The 18,174-nt window shown below is 53.4% G+C and overlaps 1 protein-coding gene across 6 annotated transcripts in view; it reads right to left on the bottom strand.

The window, feature by feature from the left end:
- Window positions 1–18,174, bottom strand: part of BRD1 (bromodomain containing 1) — a 57,032-nt gene that overhangs the window by 1,723 nt on the left and 37,135 nt on the right. Inside the window, exons 7-13 of one of the 6 annotated variants that reach the window (XR_001160994.2) lie at window positions 17,374–17,634; window positions 11,356–11,666; window positions 11,169–11,273; window positions 2,941–3,076; window positions 1,901–2,028; window positions 817–926; window positions 490–644 (exon numbers count right to left, since the gene is read on the bottom strand). Coding sequence is in view for 5 of the 6 variants with exons in the window: in XM_003783100.3 (XP_003783148.1) it covers window positions 490–644; window positions 817–926; window positions 1,901–2,028; window positions 2,941–3,076; window positions 11,169–11,666; window positions 17,374–17,634 (1,288 nt within the window). In the remaining variant the exon portion in view is untranslated. Of the gene's footprint in view, window positions 1–489; window positions 645–816; window positions 927–1,900; window positions 2,029–2,940; window positions 3,077–7,603; window positions 8,078–11,168; window positions 11,667–17,373; window positions 17,635–18,174 lie in introns of those variants that run through there. The other 5 variants (XM_003783100.3, XM_023509288.1, XM_012801255.2 and 2 more) reach the window with 5 other exon arrangements.

Below are 18,174 nucleotides of genomic sequence, written 5' to 3'. Positions count from 1 at the left end.
CCCCCCGGCCCCTCAGAGCACCAGGCAAACAGGCTGAATTTGGGGCAGCTGCTCTGGGGTCCATGAGCTCTGTAGGCAGCACCCTGGGGGCCACGCAGAAGAGACCCCACTGCAGCAGACCATTCCTGCTGAGCAACATAGGCTGTAGCTTCTGCCCTGCCCCCAGACAGGCTTGGGTCAGAACTGTGGTATATCAGGGTCCCCTGTGCTCAAGACAAAAGCCTTCCCTACAGGGAGAGTTTGTCCTGGGGCATCTGGGCAGGGCTAGGTGGAGAGAAGGCAACTTGAGCTGGTACCAGGGCAGGTGCTCTGTGCACATGGTAAAGGGCAGGGAGAGGGACAGGGCCAGGCCAGCAGCAGGGCCCAGAGAGGACCAGCAGCAGCATGGCTGCTGGTCACACAGGCTTTGCAGCAGCGCCTACGGGCTGGCCGCAGCCCCACACTGTGTACAGGCCCAGCACCCACAGCCCGGGTCCAGCCTCCACTCACCAGCTTCTCTTATTATCAAAAAACAGAACAAGGAACAGCTTCTCGTCGGACTTGGTCTGCATGTGCTCCCCGATCTTCAGCACGTCCAGGGGCGGGGCTGGGATGGTGACGCCATTGTGGTGGCCAGGCACTCGTGGCATCTTGGGGTCAATGATCTGTCCAGAAAAAACATGCCCAGGTCACAGGTGCACGCTCATGCCAGAGCTGCACCCAGCACACCATGTCTGCTGCCCCGCAACTGCACAGCAGACACAGCCCCCCAGGGCAGGTTCAGGCCAGTGGGAAGATGTCTCCAGCCCAGGAGCCACAGACCAGGCACCCACTCACCAGGGCGGGGTAGGAGGGGTAGCCGCTGCACTTGGCCCACACCACCTTCAGGGGCTCCAGCACGGAGGCCGCCGCGTCGGTGGAAATCCACATGCCACTCTGACCCACCTCTGAGGAAGGAAGCGGGTGGTCAGCAGCAGAGCCAAACACTGCCCAAGGCCCTGCTTGGCCAGGGGAGGGCGGCCACCTGTGCACCCACCCGAAGGCCAGGAGCGGGGGGCTGACAGTGCCCTGTTGCCCTTCCATAGGGGTCCAGTGCAGCCCTCACCGACCCTGCAGGCTGAGAGGTTCCCTCACCACCCACTGACCCACAGAACCCCAAACCCTCCCCAGCTGGAAGGCTTCCCCCTCCTGAGCCCCCTCACTCCAAGGACCTATAACCCAAATTCAAAACTGAAGTCCTGGCTCCCTTCAAAGAGCGGCCACCAGCCCTTCCCCCGCCCTGGCTCTCAGCCCACCTGCCAACCACAGCACCCCTGCAGGCCACAACTCTCCATTGTGGAGGCCACCGAGTCCAGAGTGGCTGGGGTACCCCAGCCCCACACAGACCATGGACTTCACTCAAGGATCCTTATCAGTCAGCCTGTCCCTGCTGCTACCCGCGTGGCCTGCCCTTACCCCACACCAGGCTCCCTGCCATCCCTCCCAACCTTGGGGTTCCTGCCCTGAGGTCCCCCCTCAAAGCACAGCTGCCTTCCACAGAGACAGCCACACAGGGACCCCCCAATATCTAGGTAAGTCCTGGGACTTCTGTTCCCAGTACTGACCAGTCCTGGCAGGAACAGCCCAGCCAACACCAGGCCAGAGTGTTATTCCCTGTCCCCAGGGCCTAAAGCCAGGGACCCACCACCCAGCAGGGACACAAGTAGCTACCAATGACGAAGGCCCTACACATTCCCGGGTGGCCTCCGCAGCGACTGCTGGGCAGGAGTTGAACACAGTTAAGCATCCCATAGCAGAGGCAGATGCGGGGGAGTCAGCACTGCCCTCCTCACTGGGCCTGCACGGCCCCCAAGGGATGACACCACCCCTCCCCACTCAGGGCCAGGTGCAGACACAGACCCCAAAGGACGCCAGGACTCACCCGCAGCGATCCTGGCTGCCTTGGCGTAGTTCCCATTCTCGATGCAGGATATCAGCTCGCTGCGGTCCTCCAGCGTATGCCTGCGCACCAGGGCAGGCTTGCCCCGCCCACACTTGGGTACACTAAAGCTGCAGGGAGGCAGAGTCAAGTAGAGGCCCCGTCAGGGCTGGCAACGGGAGCCCTGCTGCCAAAGGCCTCCCCCAAACCCAGCCAACGTCCACGGGCCACACAGGTCCTGCCTATAACCCTAACAACCCCATGGGCCAGGGGCCGGGGGCCATGGGCAAGGCCTGCCATAGGAGGTCTGAGCTCACTGCCATCTGCTAAAGACAAGACTCTCGGAGGAAAAGACAAAGTGTGAATTTAACTATAGATTGTAAAACCATGTGACAAAGTGTGAATTTAACTGTAGATTGTAAAACCATGTGTGCAGCCGGGCACGGTAGGATCCCAACACTTTGGGAGGCTGAGGCAGGAGGGTGGCCTGAAGCCAACAGCTCCAGGCCACAATGAGCTGCAGTGGTCCTAATGCACCCCAGCCTGGGTACAGAGCAAGGCCCTATCCCAAAATAGATAAGGGTTCATTTTTATAGACAGACAAATAAACAAATGCTAAGCAGGTGCAGCGCCTCACACCTATAACCCCAGCACTCGGGGAGACTGAGGAGGGTGGACTGCTTGTGCTCACAATTTTAAGACCAGCCTGACCAAGAGTGAGACCTTGTCTCTGCTAAAAACAGAAAAACCAGCTGGGTGTGCTGGTAGATTCCTATAGTCTCAGCTACTCACAAGGCTGTGACAAGGTGAATCGTTTGAGCCCAAGAGTTTGAGGTTGCTGTGGGCTCATAGCAACTTTAGCTAGGGTGCAGAGTAAGACCCTGTCTCAAAAAACAACCAAAATCTTCATCTTTCATGTACATTTTCCCCCCACTTCTGGCCAAACTATTCAGCAGATGAGTATATAACATGGGAAGTATCCCCAGCACACATGCACACACACACCACCAGGCCGCACTGTCCTGGGAGCTGCCGGTGCCCACCTGGAGTCACAGAGCGGGCTGCTGCTGGAGGAGATGCTGGACTCAGAGGCGCAGCGCCGACGGGGCGCAGCTTTCCTTGAGGGGCCACTGTCCGGCTCCTGCTCGCTCCGCACACCCCCAAAGCCATTGGTGAGACCTGGAACACAGGCGGGCAGGCCCTGAGCTCATCGTGCGGCAGACCTGGTTTCACTGCTACACATGGACGGTGACTCATGAACACGACACGCACTGAGATGCAGCCTCTTGCCTTCTACCCCCGGGGTCCCTGAGCACCTCGCTGAGTCCTCAAAGCACAGTGAACACAGAAGTTAAGTGTTAAATGGAACAGACTTAACGAATCATGGTGAACTCGAGTCACAGTTCACTGAGCACCATCTAAAGATGCTCTTCTTAACAAGCGCCGATCTTGAAATGGGGTCCACGGAGTGAAGCAGTGGGGGCCCCTGAGCTGCCCCCAGACAAGATCAGGCCCTGATGTGAGCGCACAGCCAAGGCCACCCATCCATGTTGGGAACCAGCCACACCTGGCCAAGACCCCTTGGAACTCCAGGACAAAGACATAATCACATGAGCACAGCTTCAAGTAGCAAATTAACTTAAAAAAAAAAAAGAAAAGAAAAGAAAAGAAAAACCTTGTTACAAAAGACAGTTGTTAACATAAACCTCAGAACTGCTGATGCAAATCAGTGTCCATCACCTGCATCTGAGCAGCGGCCCTGCCTGACTCCCACCTCGACCCCCTAAGTGTGAGAGCTAGACGCAGTATCCATATTTTCCACCCAAAATAATCCTTTTCTCCTGCCTACCTGATCTTTAAAAATTCAATTTAAAAAACTTATTTCCAAAGGAAAATGTGCTGTAAGTTTGTAAATAAAGCATTTTTAGTTGTTTTTTATTTGTTTGTTGTTTTTTGTTTTGTAGAGATAGAGTCTCACTTTATCACCCTCGCTAGAGTGCCATGGCATCACACAGCTCACGGCAACCTCCAAGTCCTGGGCCTAGGTGATTCTCTTGCCTCAGCCTCTCGAGTAGCTGGGACTACAGGCGCCTGCCACAACGCCTGGCTATTTTTAGAGATAGGTATCACTGTCCTGCCCAGGTGGTGTGTGGTGGCTGCTCTCAGGTGAGATTACAGCAAGACACACCCTGGGCCTTCGACTGGCTGGAAATGTTTTTTGGAGTGAGGGGCTTACAGGGCTTGACTTACAGGGCTTCCCATCTGCCTCAGACCCCCTCCCATTCTCTCGGTTAATATGCCTTACTCTCAGGAAAAGGCAGGAGATCGCCCTTGACAGAGCTGAGAAGTGAAAATGAAGAGGCTGAACCAACTCTGCTGAGCCCTGAACGGGCCCGAGACATTTTCCTTAAGCAGATTCATTGGACATATTGCTGCATTTCTGCTGGACTTAACACTTAACTATGAACTTTAAGAGATGCTGGGTATTTTATGTATTATTTAAGTATATTCATATTTATAAGTAGTAACTATAGGTATTTGGGGGTATTAGAATCATTTTTGGCATTTGGACATTTGAAAGCATCTTTATGACTTCCTTTTAAAAAGCAGGCCCTCAAAACCCATGTAGGGGTGAGGACTGGGGCAAGCTGGCTTCTCCACCAGGCAATATTCCTAGCAGAGGATGGGACAGCTGGTTAGGGGTCGAAGGTTAGACCCCTCACACTCAAGCCCCCAAGGGTCTCAGGAGGGTAAAAGTGCCGTGCTGGGGACCCCTGAGGAGCAGAGACCTGTCATTCCCCCAGTCAAGAACATCAGAGACAGCCCACCCAACTGGGATGGACAAGCAGGCAGACAGAACCCAGTGCCCCAGATGTGGGTCTGAGAGAAGGGCCTTCAAGCCAGAGCCCTCTGCCATCATGGGGCTGCACAGGCTACGCAGGGCCTGGCGATATGGCTCCTGAATGAGCAGCCACCATCACCACCAACGTCCAGCCTTCAAGACTTTGAGGCCACTGCCATGCAAAGGGAGAAGCCTCCGGACATAAGAGAGGGCAGCCAGAACCCCACATTATCAGCACACAAGGACCCCTAGCCACAGAGTCCGAGCCTGAGAGAGAACCCGACGCTTCAACAGGCCACGCTCCACAGCCAGGTGTCCGCTGTGCCCACAGCACCTTGTGGCTCCCCAGGAGTGGAGAAGATAGGCCCAGGCCCAGGTGCCACCACCAGGGCCTGAGCTGAGGCCACATGGGCGGAGACCAGCACACCCCTTCATGAAACCCACCAGAAGGGCCAGCCTAAGGCCAAGCACCTGAGCCCAACAGCAGCGGTGAGAGCTCCCACAGCCGACTGGGCACCTGCAGCCCTAGCATGGCAAAGCCACATGTGTGACACCCACAGCCATGCCAGAAGGGCAGCCTGAAGCCTGGCCCTGAACTGACCTTGAGGAAGCAGAAAGAAGACAAAAGGTGAGTCCTGAATTCTGAGAACACTGCAGGCCCACCCTGACTGTCCCCAAACACGTAATAAGAGGACACGTAACACCAAGAGGGACAACTCACAGTGTGCTCGGACAGTCTCTCACACGTCACCCCGGGCACCAGCGGTACAGACAAGCCTCAGACTCAACCAACCAAGACCATGACAGGGGACAGAGGCGGAGCTGCCTGGGCCTCACTGGGACGTTTGGGGAAAGGGAGAAGGATGCACTGACCAGGAAGGGCCCCTGGTTGGCCTCCAGGTCTCGGTGCAAGAGACAGCAAGCAGCTAAGCTAGGCCCTGGGCACACCCCGAGAGGCCTGGCGGCTGAGCCTACAAAGCACAAAGCCATGTGGGAACGGCAGGATGACACAGCTCAGCCACCCACAGAGCCCAGACGCCCTTAGCCCCACCTCCACTGCAGACCCCTGCCCCACCTTCAGTGCCTTCTCGAAGCACTGATGCTGGTGCAGCTCAGCAGGGCCCCCACCCTCAGCAACCCTGAGACATCTTATAGGATACTCAGCACAGAAGGTTCTGGAGCCCATGTCAGCGTCCAGGTCAGGCACAGAATGACAACACTGCCGATGGGCATCCACAGGGCACAGCAAACAGCAGGTGCTCATACTGGGCCCACTCCTTTAAGTCATGTATACAGCAGGGGAGTGTGTTCAGCAAACTGCTTCAACATGAGGTGTTTTGTAAATGTTTAAAGTGAAGCCACTGTGAACAGGAGAGAGGGGCCTTCCCACCCACAGCTGCACCTCCCAGAGAGCCACGGGCCAGAAAGCCACAGCTCGACCTTCACAACCTCCTGGGAGGCAGAGCAAGGCCCAAATGGGCACCTACATGTCCTCCTCTGCCCACCAAGCTGATGACCCTGGCGGCCCCCAAGGGTTCTCCCACCAGCCAGGGTTTTCCACGGCACCAGGGTCTGTGGGCCAACGTGGCTAGGAACCATGCCAAACAGCTCATTCCTGCCACTGCGGCCACTGGGTGAGTGCCAAAGGTCCTCCAGGTGCCCCTGCAGGAGAACAGGCCTTCATCAGGGGCAGGGCAGGCTGGCTCCCTCCTCCACAGGCCCAAGGGCCACCATGATGCCTAAAGGCAGGGACACACGCGGGCTCGGCCACACAATGCAGACACAAGCTCTCCTGCCTGTTGCCAGCACGTACATCACAGGCTCACAGGGGGCTGGTGACTCGACTCAGACTCCTCCACATGGCGGGAAAGCTGGTGCCCATTATCTTCTGCTCAGAGGATACTGTGCTACTATTGCCAAAAATATAGTGTTTCTGGTGCATTTTCCAACTTTTCAGTAACAACACAGCACATAAGGACCCCTACACCACCAGCTGAAGGCCCTGGCCAGATGCCACCCAATCCCATGAAGCAGGATTCCCATCCCCACAGCAGGACTTGAGGTGACCACGGAAAGCATTTGGTGGCCAGTGAGAGACACATGTCAGCACTGCTGGATAATCCACTGGCGACTGTCAGGAGGGCATGTAGGGAGGAGAAGCAACAGGCGATGGGAAGTCAGGGACACCGAGAGTGAGGCGCTAACGGCCGAGGCGGCAGCGGCTGTGGGGCCACATCTTCAGCGGCGCCTGGGTCCCTGAGTGAGGGCTGTCTGCCCCAGCGGGAACCACCGGCCACTGCAGGCCAGCTCTGTGCACACTTGGGGTAGACTCAAGAGCACTGTGTGCTGGTAATGTCTATGCCACGGCAGGCTCTCGGACCACAGCACAGGGGTCCCTGCCACGTCCTCAGCTGACTATCCACACAGGGGAGGCAGAAGCCTAGAATGAAATCTCCAGCCAGCTCGAGGAGGACTCTGACTTAGGGGGTGGGCTGGGTGGGGACAGAGATGCCCTCCAAGGGCTGGTGTCTGGTTTTAATTTAGAGGATGTCGGCACCGATGGTCCCAATGTGAGCCGTGAGAATTAAGATGCACAATGAAGTGATCTCTCTGCCTCCCAAGACAGCCGCTCAGCAGAGCTCCAGTCCACGTTGAAGGAAAAGAAAGTAACTAGGATCCCAGCACACCAGTGAAGGGAGAGCCTAGAGACCAGTGAAAGGCCCTTCGTCTGAATGAAAGGGCAGAAGCAGGTTGGCCTCAGCCCTGAAGCCTGGCTGGCCCACGCCCCATCACATGCACGGTGAGCGCCTCGCAGCAAAGGCTCGGAAGAGGAAGGAGCCCCTGGTGCTGGGCTGACGGCTCTCGCTGGACACAAAGAGTAGCCACAGAAGGGGCAGCTATGAGCCAGGTCTGGCTGCAAGGGGACATCCACGTCACCACCACAATTGTGGCCTGCCGCACACACGCCTGGCCCACAGGCAAGACGTCGGAGAAGCAGTGGGTCTGCTCTTAACCTAACAGGGACCTGTGGTGTCCCGGAGAGCACCAGAGAACACCCTCAAGTTCAGAGCACACGGATGGAGTCTGGAAAAGACTCAGAAGTCCGAATACTTCAAGTCCTCAGACAGAAGAATTGCAACGTGGAGTAAGAGATCCCAGGCAGGCAGAGAGCGCCAGGTCGGGTGAAGGCGGAGCCAGAGCAGACGCGGACGCGGGGCTGGCCACACAGGCACGCCCAGCTGAGCAGACAGCAGCAGACGCCTCGCGCCGCGAAGGCTCTTGGCTGCTCAGCAGAGTGCTTAGGGGTCATCATGCGTCCACTGAAATCTACTGCCACTCTGGAATAAGAAAGCAGAAATCCCCATTTCAGTCAGGGTGGTAGGACACAGACACGCGGCTAGAGACGCACGGATCACACTCCGGAAGGTCATGGCAGGGCTGCTGGAGGGCTCACTGCTGCCCCTGAAAACCTGCAGACATTCCACTCAGATGTGGAAAAATAAAAGCAAGGGGACATGTGATTCCCACAAGGGACCTCTGATGAACAAGTCTGAGCAGCTTCTAAAGTGGCAGGAAAACCACAGCCAGGCTGGAGACCCACAGAGGGCAAAGGCTCCATGGAGCCACCTGGGGACAGTCACCAGATGAGCACTGAAAGCAGGGCAGTAGGCCTGTGCTGCAGAAACCAGTCCTCCCTGGAGCCTTGACACGCAGCACCATACACAGTGCTGTAGGCAGGTGTGAACCTGGAGGAAGCATCTGCACCCGGACCCCACGCTCTGCAGGTAGAATGGACACCAAGACCAGGAGCCCCTGTCGGCCAGGGTGACCTGTGCCAAAACTCCTCCCAGGACATACCCAAGATTTCAGTGAGCTTTTAAACCAGTTAAACCAGGTGAAAGAGTTCTCCACTAAACATGGCTAAGAGGCAAAAGTCTAGTTTTGTTTTCTTTCTAGACAGGGTCTTGCTCTGTTGCCCAGGCTGGAGTGCAGTGGTCTAATCATAACTTACTGCAGCTCAGCCTCAAATGCCAGAGCTCAAGCGACCCTACTGCCTCGGATTCCTGAGTAACTGGGACTACAGGCACCCGCCACACCCCCAGATAGTTTTTCTATTTTTTGTAGAGATGGGGGTCTAGATTACAGGTGTGAGTAACCATACCCTGCCAAAGTATAGTTAAGAGAAATTTCCAAGTTCTGATACAAATTCAATCCATCTGTATTTTTCTGTATTTATATCCTGAGACATTTAAATAGCTTAGAAACTATTACTTAGAAACAAAAAAAAAAGTTTCAAATTATTTTATAATTATCAATTCATCAAGATAAAATTCTATGGGTAGAAAATGTCTAAAAAATGAATTTATGAATTTATGTGTGGGGCCATGCACGGTGCTATGATTCTAGCACTCTGGGAGGCCAAGGCGGGAAGACTGTCTGAGGTCAGGAGTTCGAGACCAGCCTGAGCAAAGTAAGATCTCATCTCCTCAAAAAATAGAAAAACTGGCTCGGTGCCTATAGCTCAAGTGGCTAAGGCGCCAGCCAAGTACATACAAGGTGGCGGGATCGAATCCAGCCCAGGCCCGCCAAACAACAATGACGGCTGCAACCAGAAAATAGCTGGGCGCTGTGGCGGGGCGCCTGTGGTCCCAGCTACTCGGAAGGCTGAGGCAGGAGACTCGCTTGAGCCCAGGAGTTGGAGGTTGCTATGAGCTGTGATGCCATGGCACTCTACCCAGGGGGACAGGTTGAGGCTCCTGTCTCAAAAAAAAAAAAAAAACAGAAAAACCAGCCAGGCATTGTGGTAAGAACCTATAATGCTGCTACTCAGGAGGCCTACAGTCCTAACTCCTCACCTGAGCCCAAGAGTTTGATGTTGCTATGAGCTCTGATATGATGACACTCTATCAAGGGTGACAGTATGAGACTATCTCAAAAAATAACTTATATTGGCATGGTGCCCATAGCTCAGTGAGTAGGGCACCGGCCGCAAACACCAAAGCTAGCAGGTTCAAGCCTGGTCTGGGCCTGCTAAACAATGATAACTGCAACCAAAAACCAGCCAGGCTTTGTGGCGGGCACCTATAGTCCCAGCTACTCCAGAGGCAAGAGAATCACTTAAGCTCAAGAGTTTAAGGTTGCTGTCAGCTGTGATACCACAGCATTCTATTGAGGGCGACATAGTAGACTCTTGTCTCAAAAAAAAATAATAATTTATGTCAAAGTTTTCACACAAATTGAAGTGAAACTCGTAAGAAATTACTTTAACAAAAGGCACAACCTATTTATTGGCAATTGCAGGTAACGTCCACCCTCATAAAGACCTAATGGGGTTTAGTCTCCTTCTCAGGATGTCACAGGCGAGAGACAGACAGAGGAGCTGCGAGGGGCCATCTAGAGTCTCACGGGCTTGACCACCTCGCTCTACTGGCCTGGTGTGCAGGCTCCAGGACACAAGGGCACACTCCACCCCAGAAAACCCAGCAGCACCCCACCTATTTCTCAGTGCTAAGATGTGTGAGCTACCCCAGCAGCCACAAGGGAAGGCCCTCTCCTCCTCTAGGTCTTGCACACAGAAGACAGACCTGGGATAGAGAGCAGAAGGATGAATGGGCTGCCCGTGTAGAGGAGCAGCTGGAGGTCTAACCCGGCCCCATGTAGAGGCACAGTCAGTCACTGCTGAGCCCATCCTCCTCCTCCAGAACACAAGAGCTCTCCTGGCTTCCACCTGAAGGGTTAGGGACAGAGGCCGCAAAGCGTCCTCCCAGCACAGCAGTCTCTCAAAAACACCACGGACACAACATACATGGCAACGTCCTGGTGAATTACTTCAAAAGACTTAAGTTACAAAGCTTAGTGATAAATGAGAATCACATTTAAGTTCTGCTTCAGCAGGTAAGAATTCACCATCTATGCACTTAATAGCCACATAAAACAGTGAGGAAATATTAAAATGTTTAAATCAACTATAGAGTGCTGCATTTGCACAGAGACAGACCGTCTCCAAGGGCTGGGAAACCCAGGTCAAACTCAAAGTCCCAGGAAAGAGAGTTCACCCCGCGGCATGTGCCATGGTCAAGATGACCGGTCAGTAACTAAACTGGAGTTGCTCTGGTGTTAAGAAAAACCAGAGGGGAAGGGTGGATGGGGCAAAAGCAGAGAGGACCTCAGACCCATGGCTTTGCAGCAACCCCCAGAGGCCACGCAGCCAGTGGGGCAGGTGCCCCCACCCCCCATGAGGGCATAGCCTCAGACGCATGGTCCAGGGGTCAGAAAGGAAAAGTGCACCGTCGTCTTCTCTGGAAATCAAGAGAACGCTGCAGAAACACAAGCTCAGCACCTCACACACTTCACGCTGAGCTCCCTGGAGGGCAGAACGCGTCTCAGGATAGTTGCGAGGGCTCTCGGCCGGCCGCCCGTGACATTTACCTGTGTCCAGGCGCTTTCCCGGGGACTCCTCCTCCACCTCGGAGTCTCCACATGTGCTCCGCGACCTTTTCCTTGGCTGCAGAAGAGTCTCCAACCTCGGAAGGACTACAGACAAAAAGGTTTTGGTCCCTAGCTGAGGAGAAGTTGGCTGGGTTTCAGTGTTCTTGGCAGACTTTGGGGGGCTTACACTTTTCGATTTGCAGAAGAGAACAGAAGTGCGTCTGTTTACATCGCTTGATGGCTCCGCCACCGCGGAGGCCGCCGCCGCCGGCACATCGCCACTACTGGCGCGGGTGGGCTCTGGAGGGTGTCCGCTTACCAGTGCGCTCTGAGTGCACGTGCTATGTGATTCATTATCAAATGTGACTCTTTTGAATAGTTTACTCTGCTCTGGGTTGAGTTCTACTGGTTTGAGGGTTGGTGGTTCTGAATTAGTCTCCGAGTTTGAAGGAAGAGGTAATGCATCTGATGGTTCAAGTTTAGGGGGAGATTTATCTCCTGAAAAAATTATAAATAAAGTGATTTTTGAAAACTGAAGATTATAATATCTATTATAAAACTTACTACAAATGTGAAGTCCACCAAAATACTAATTCAATTAAGGAAACAAAACATCACAAATTACTGTCTGCTACACAGGGAGCAGCCCAGGGGCCTGGGCCACACTGTGTGGCCTCCCTAGGGCCAAAGGCGTGAGCCTGGCACCCTGGGTGCAGGTGCCCAACACACACTTTCTGCAAAAAATTGTGAACGATTATTCCACATATGCCAACAGCAAACACATCATTCAAGTTCATGACAATTTCTATAATCAACAATTCACTTACCTTGAAGAAGGAAAAATTACTTCACAAAACTAAGGGGCCTTAAACTAGCATTGCCTGGACCACAATATTAGCAAACAAAAGGAGACAAACATTAAACCTGATTTCAGGTCAGGCTTTTCTAAGTCGACAGCAAAAAAAAGAAAACAGGAGTGCTAAGTGGCCATGAACGACTGATTCTCCAGAAAGACAGCAGAACTTCCCCTCCAACGTCACAGCACGCGGATGCCTACACTGTGGCTCCACACGCTGCAGCAAGAGCTCTTCCTGTTAAATCTGACTTCAAAAGTAAAACCAGTCTTTGGAAGATAATTTTAATCTCTTTACATCAGGTTTTTTAAAATTACCAATACACAATGAGAAGGCTGAGGAGCGTGTGGAGCAGAGTGCAGGGCCGCACAGGGCATCGGTGAAGGTGGGGGCGGCTCCGTGGGCCAGGCTGGGCACTGACATTGCCTTCCAAGAAAGGCTGATTTTACAACACCGGAAGTGTAATGCAGAACCGAGAGCAACAATTTAAGTAACCTAAATAGTATACATTATCCCTGGTATAGCTTTTATTAAACTTGCAAATTTTCCAAAAATGGTTTGAAATACATAATGTTAATATTTTAATCCAAAAAAATCATTTTGAAAATGAAGTGCTATACCACTTAAAAGCTCCATCTATGTCTCTGAGCCATTGGATTAACTCAGAGAAATGTTTTAAGAATCAGACAAAAAAAAGTCCTCCCCAAACAGGCTGCCTGGCGTGGGCTGCGAGCTAATTGGTACCTCCTGCACCTGCTCCAGGGCCTAGTGAGCCTCACAGGGACCCAGGGACCACGGGGAAGTGTTACCCCTACAAAAAGGCTTTTGTTTAAAAATATCTTCTATGAAAATGTTTTAGAGAGAAAACAAACTTATCTGGCATATAAACAGATGCACAGAGGCACACCTGTGAGGTAGAAACTCTGAGTCCAGTGGTTCTGGGGATGGAAATTCTCCCCACCCATTCTGCTGGAACTCCCCGCCAGGCTTAAGGCAGTATTCACAGGTAACACAGTGGCACTGACTGGATGGAAATCAAGCTGCCAGGAACCATGAGCCACTCTGGCCCGACAGATGAGCAGCAGAAGCCTCAGCACTTCCCCGCAGTCTCAGGTGCAGGTGTCTGGGGGCACAAGGCTGGGGCCACGGGACTGGGCAGGCCTCACTCACTCCCTGCCTCTTCCTACTCCTCCTCCTCTTTGCCCTGACCTTGTACTGAAATGCCAACTGCAAGCTGTGCGGGCCTGTGTGGCCAGGCCTGGAGGTCAACAGAAGATAAACCCTGACAGAGGCCCTCCCAGCCAGGCTTTCCACAGGCTACCTCCAGCCCACCTCTCCAAAGCTAGGGAATGTGAGACCCACCTCTGGTCCAACCCTCAGAGCCACCATACAGGCCTCCATGCCCCTCCCTCCTCAAGCCCTTGGCCCAACTAAGATATCCATGCCAGACCCCCAGCCACCTTGGCCCCATGAGGATTGCCTGACCACACTGTTTAATAGGGAGTGGACCCTGGAGCTGCCTCCGCCAAGCACAGCCACATCCATCCTGCCCTGTGCTCCGCCCTGGCCTTGGCCTGGCCCATGGTCCCAAGCCATATCCCTACCATGAGCCAGGCCCCGCTCGTGTCTGCATGCTCAGTGCAGAGCAGGCCCCAGCCTGGCCTGAGCTTCACAGGACACGCTCACATGGGCTGACAGAATACACACAGAAGGGCAGTGATCAACGACAGAGGACACTCAGATACACATCCAGGTGCAAACTGACCCCCACCACTCTGAGCCCAAACATAGGCCAGTGAACCTCCCTGCCTCTCAATTTCCTTACCCACGAAATGAGAAAAAAGGGTAGCTGTGCCTCACAGCTCCCTGTGACCTGGTCTCACCAGTGCCCTCACCCTCAGAGCAGCTGCCAATGCTGCCCCTTGAGTAGAAATCGATTGGACGTGAGCATACAAGTGTGAAAGTCCTTTAAGAAGCCCACGGCCTGCTGACCATTCTACACTGTACCAACTCCATGTGAGAGAAGCTCAGTTAACTTCTACAACAATCTCACACCTTGCAAATATAAAGCCGGCATCCTAGAATTCCACCCACTGGTATTTGTCACATTCTACAAGCAGTAGAAAGGTTAACCAGAGTGTCTCCCACACAGGGTGCCTAATCTACGCCAGCCACCGGGCAAGAACTGAAGGCCCAGGTGTGGGAGTCTGCACTTCATACACCTGGACATCACCCACCATGCCAGTCAAACACCTCCATGCCACAGCCAGGAAATGCTTTGGGAAATCACAACATTACAACTGCAAACACTCAGCACAAGACGGGCAACCCCCTGCCCAAGAACATCCCTGCCTAGCACTTCCTTCCTGCATTTCTGACAGGAAAAAGCCACAGACACTGCACATTCTAGAGCCAAACCGCAATGGCAGTGTGCCTGCGCAACTCGGCCCTGGGAGGCTGCACGTACCAACGTGCACGCTCGGGAGCCCTGACCTGAGATCTCTACAACACGGAATGCAAGCCCCACTCACCATTACACCGTGCAAACTCGGCTCCCAGACACCTGCCTTCAGGATCTGCAGCCCATGGCTCAACTGAAGCCACAGGGATGCAGCAGGGCAGACCAGGCATGAAGCACACAGACTCGGCAACTCCCATCAGCAAATTCTAATTCAACTCTGCCCTCATCCCTGTGCTCATTTCAGTGGGAGGTCTGCAAAGGAGCCAGAGGACACGAGCGCCTGAACCCTCACACTCAACAGACTGAGTCACGATCACAGCACAGCCCTCAAGGGCCTGAGACAGGGGAGCCACTGCCACCCAGCAGCACAGGGGACATTCCTCCTTCAGACACTCCGGCCTCAGATGGAAACATCAGTGCCACATGAGTATCAGTAGATATAACTAAGGGAGACTAGGTATTGGATATTAAGGAATTAACGAAGTTTTTCTTTTTTTTTTGAGACAAAGTCTCAAGCAGTTACCCTGGCTACAGTGCTGTCGTGTCACAGGTCACAGCAACCTCTAACTCCTGGGCTCAAGCAATTCTCTTCCCTCAGCCTCCCGAGTAGCTGGGACTACAGGTACCTGCCACAATGCCTAGCTAAGAATTATGACTTTTTTGGTATGGCAACATTGTAGTCATATTTAAGAAATCAAGAGGGGCCTTATCATTCAGGAGAACATGCTGAAATATCTTTTAAATTCTCAGGTTTTGTCCCATGATAAGCGTCATGAGTTGATACGTCTACATCAAGCTGTGAATATGTGTGTGGCTGTCTGTACTGGGCCGGGCTCCCTCTGCAGATTCCAACCCTTCTTTAAGGGGACCTGCCATTTCTACCCCCCTCCAGAGAGGCCTTTAGCCTTTTTTTCCATCAGCTGAAAGAAAAGACCCTATTCATAAAGCCATTTCAAACCAGTGTACACAAGTGCCTCCTAGCCACCTTCTGCCCACACTTCCCTCTGCGCTTTCTTTAAAATGACCCCAGAGTAGCAGTCTCCGAAGGACCCCGTGATTCCTGCCCAAAGTGAGGGAACGAGGAGCCCCACCTGCCCAGGGGCCAGGCAGCCCCATGCAGGTCCTCAGCCCATGCACCCAGGGTGGTGGAGGCAGCCACTGAAAATGAGGAACTGCCTGCTCTGCAGCAAAGAAGGTCAGGGGCATGTGGGAGGTGCTCACTTTCCCAGGTAAGCAATACACGAGCTGAGCACCATCTGCCTGAAGACCGCCAGGCCAGGACCACAAGAGGCCACAGGACTGGCTCTGGAGGTGGGAAGAGGACCCTGCAACAGACCTATGCGAACCCCCAAGGCACGAAGTGGGGCAGCCCTCAATCCCAGCTAGGCCTGACTGCCATGCAAGCAAATGCTCCTCCCATAAGACACACGGGAACCTGCACGGGCAGAGGCGGCTGCCAGGGCTGGTGACAGAAGCTCATTACAGAGAAGGCAAACGCTCCATGTTGGAAAATAAAGCCTTGGTTCTACAGACTTACCACAGTTTAGATTACCCAAAAGAGATGGTCTGGATCAGAGTCTGGCTCTTACACTAAGGTGACCTGAACAAAAGACTCATGAGACTGCAAGAAAAATGGGTATAAAAAATGGGTGAAAAAAGGGAACATGAAGAATTCTTAGCTGTGTGCACAATAGGTAAATTTCTAAAACTGTTAAAAAAAAAAAAAAAACTTCACCGTTCTAGTGAAGAAACAAAAACTTCACAGTCCTAGTTCTAGTTCCCTAACAGGACAAAAAGGAGGCATCACAGGACAGAAGGTCGTGCTGAATTCAGAGGATCAGAGGCCACCGTCCCAGGACCCACAGCACTGGCTGCCTGCAGGGCCTCTGGAAGGACGGTGCCATGTCCACAAGGATCGAGGCAAACCTACAGGTATAGACACAGATGTCCTCCAGAGGTGGCAGTTTTTATAAAAAAAAGTTACAGAACAGTGACATGTATGTTTTTTTGCTGGTCCTCTGGTTGGATACACAGGGCCAACTGAGATTATAAACCACCCACTGGCTGTGGTAGGGTAGGTCTGATGCCGCTTTCTATCTTGGTAACTGAAATATGCCAACTCTGATTAGAAAACAAGAGAGCAGAACAAAGTGGATATCTCTCTCTGCCAGCTTCTCCATGCTCAATTTAGTTCTGACTAAATTTTCACTAGACATAAACCTGTCCCCTGCAGCCCCACCCAGCCCAGATGCACACTGGACCCCTCTGGTTTCCTGACAGGTTTCTCCTCCTCTGCTTACTTCCCATATATAGATACGCCCCAGCTCCATCCCCAAACAGTCTTCAGTTACTCTGATAACAGGCAGCCCCCACGGACAGGCACTGGGAGCTGCAGGTCCCAGCAGAACAAGGGAGTCACCTAAATGTCCCTCTACCCTTCCAGGGACTGGGAAGAGTATTTAAATGGCAGACCTAAAACAGCCCTTTCAAAAAGCTGTATAAGGTAACATATGCACAGTTAACAGGCTCTCCCTCCATCTACAACACACAACAAAAATATTTCTTACTCTTATCTGCAAGCCACCTTTAACTCTGTAGTATACTCTAAGATCTAACTCACTCTTTTCAAACAGTTCTTCAGGCCCAAGTTGAGAGAAAAGATTTTATCCTGTCCTCAAACTCTGTAAACTATTTAAGTGAAAAACAGCACAGGCAGCCCAGACTGTGACGTACTTTCCAAGGGGAGTCAGGCACCAGGCCTCTGAGCGCCTCTCCCACACACACAGCATGAGCACTGTGCATTGTGCAGCCCACCAAGGACGCCCATGCCTGTGCCTTGGCCCCCACCACCAGGTGGCAGGCGAGTGGCCCTCACATCGTGGCGGCTCACCTTCCTCGCGCGTCTCCAGCCCCAGCAGAGCACTGTCCTCTTCGAAGCTTCCACTACCTGACCCAGCTGGCGGGGGCTGGCTGTGCTGCTGGCTCAGCTTGCTTCGAAGAAGAGCGATTTCTTTTTTGAGCAGCTTTGCCCGCTTGCTCCGTGAGCCACTGGACTTCATGGCACAGGTGAGGTCGAGCATGTCCAGCAGCTCTCTCAGCTGCTCCTCCAGACCCAGGTGGGCTCTGTTGGCTGGGTCCAGCAACCTGTCCACTGAACCAAAGGACACAGGCATCAGTCGTCAAGTCCCCACTTCACCTCCTCAGCACACCTTACTGGCCACACCTGTGACATCACCCAGGGTGGCGGCTGAAAAGACACAGGCCCCACCCCTCACACTACCCTAACAGTGCTGCTCCTGCAGAGAGACGTCAGCATGCTCCTGACGGAGAACTTCCACTCCCAAGACCATTAGGGGCACCGTGGGGACAGTGTCACTGCAGCAGAGGCAGCATCCAAGTGACAACTGTAGCCTGTCCTAAAACACAACTCCACCCAGGCCTCCTGTGAAGACATCCTGACTGCCTGAATGAGGGTGCCACACAAGATCACCAGGCAGCACTCCACCAACCCAACACACCTGGAGACGGGCTTGACTGCTCCTGCAAACTAACATCTGCGGGGCTATCTGCACACCACACGTGCCACCCTAGCTGAGGATATCAGAGGCAGATCACTGTGTGGATTTATTTTTTTTTTTTTTTTTTGAGACAGGAGCCTCAAGCTGTCCCCCTGGGCAGAGTGCCGTGGCAT

The sequence above is a fragment of the Otolemur garnettii genome, unplaced genomic scaffold (assembly GCF_000181295.1).
Source record: "Otolemur garnettii isolate 467f Iridium unplaced genomic scaffold, OtoGar3 scaffold00007, whole genome shotgun sequence".
NCBI classification, from domain to species: domain Eukaryota; kingdom Metazoa; phylum Chordata; class Mammalia; order Primates; family Galagidae; genus Otolemur; species Otolemur garnettii.
Note: the sequence above shows the minus strand (reverse complement) of the source record. Positions and strands in the feature narration are given on the sequence as shown.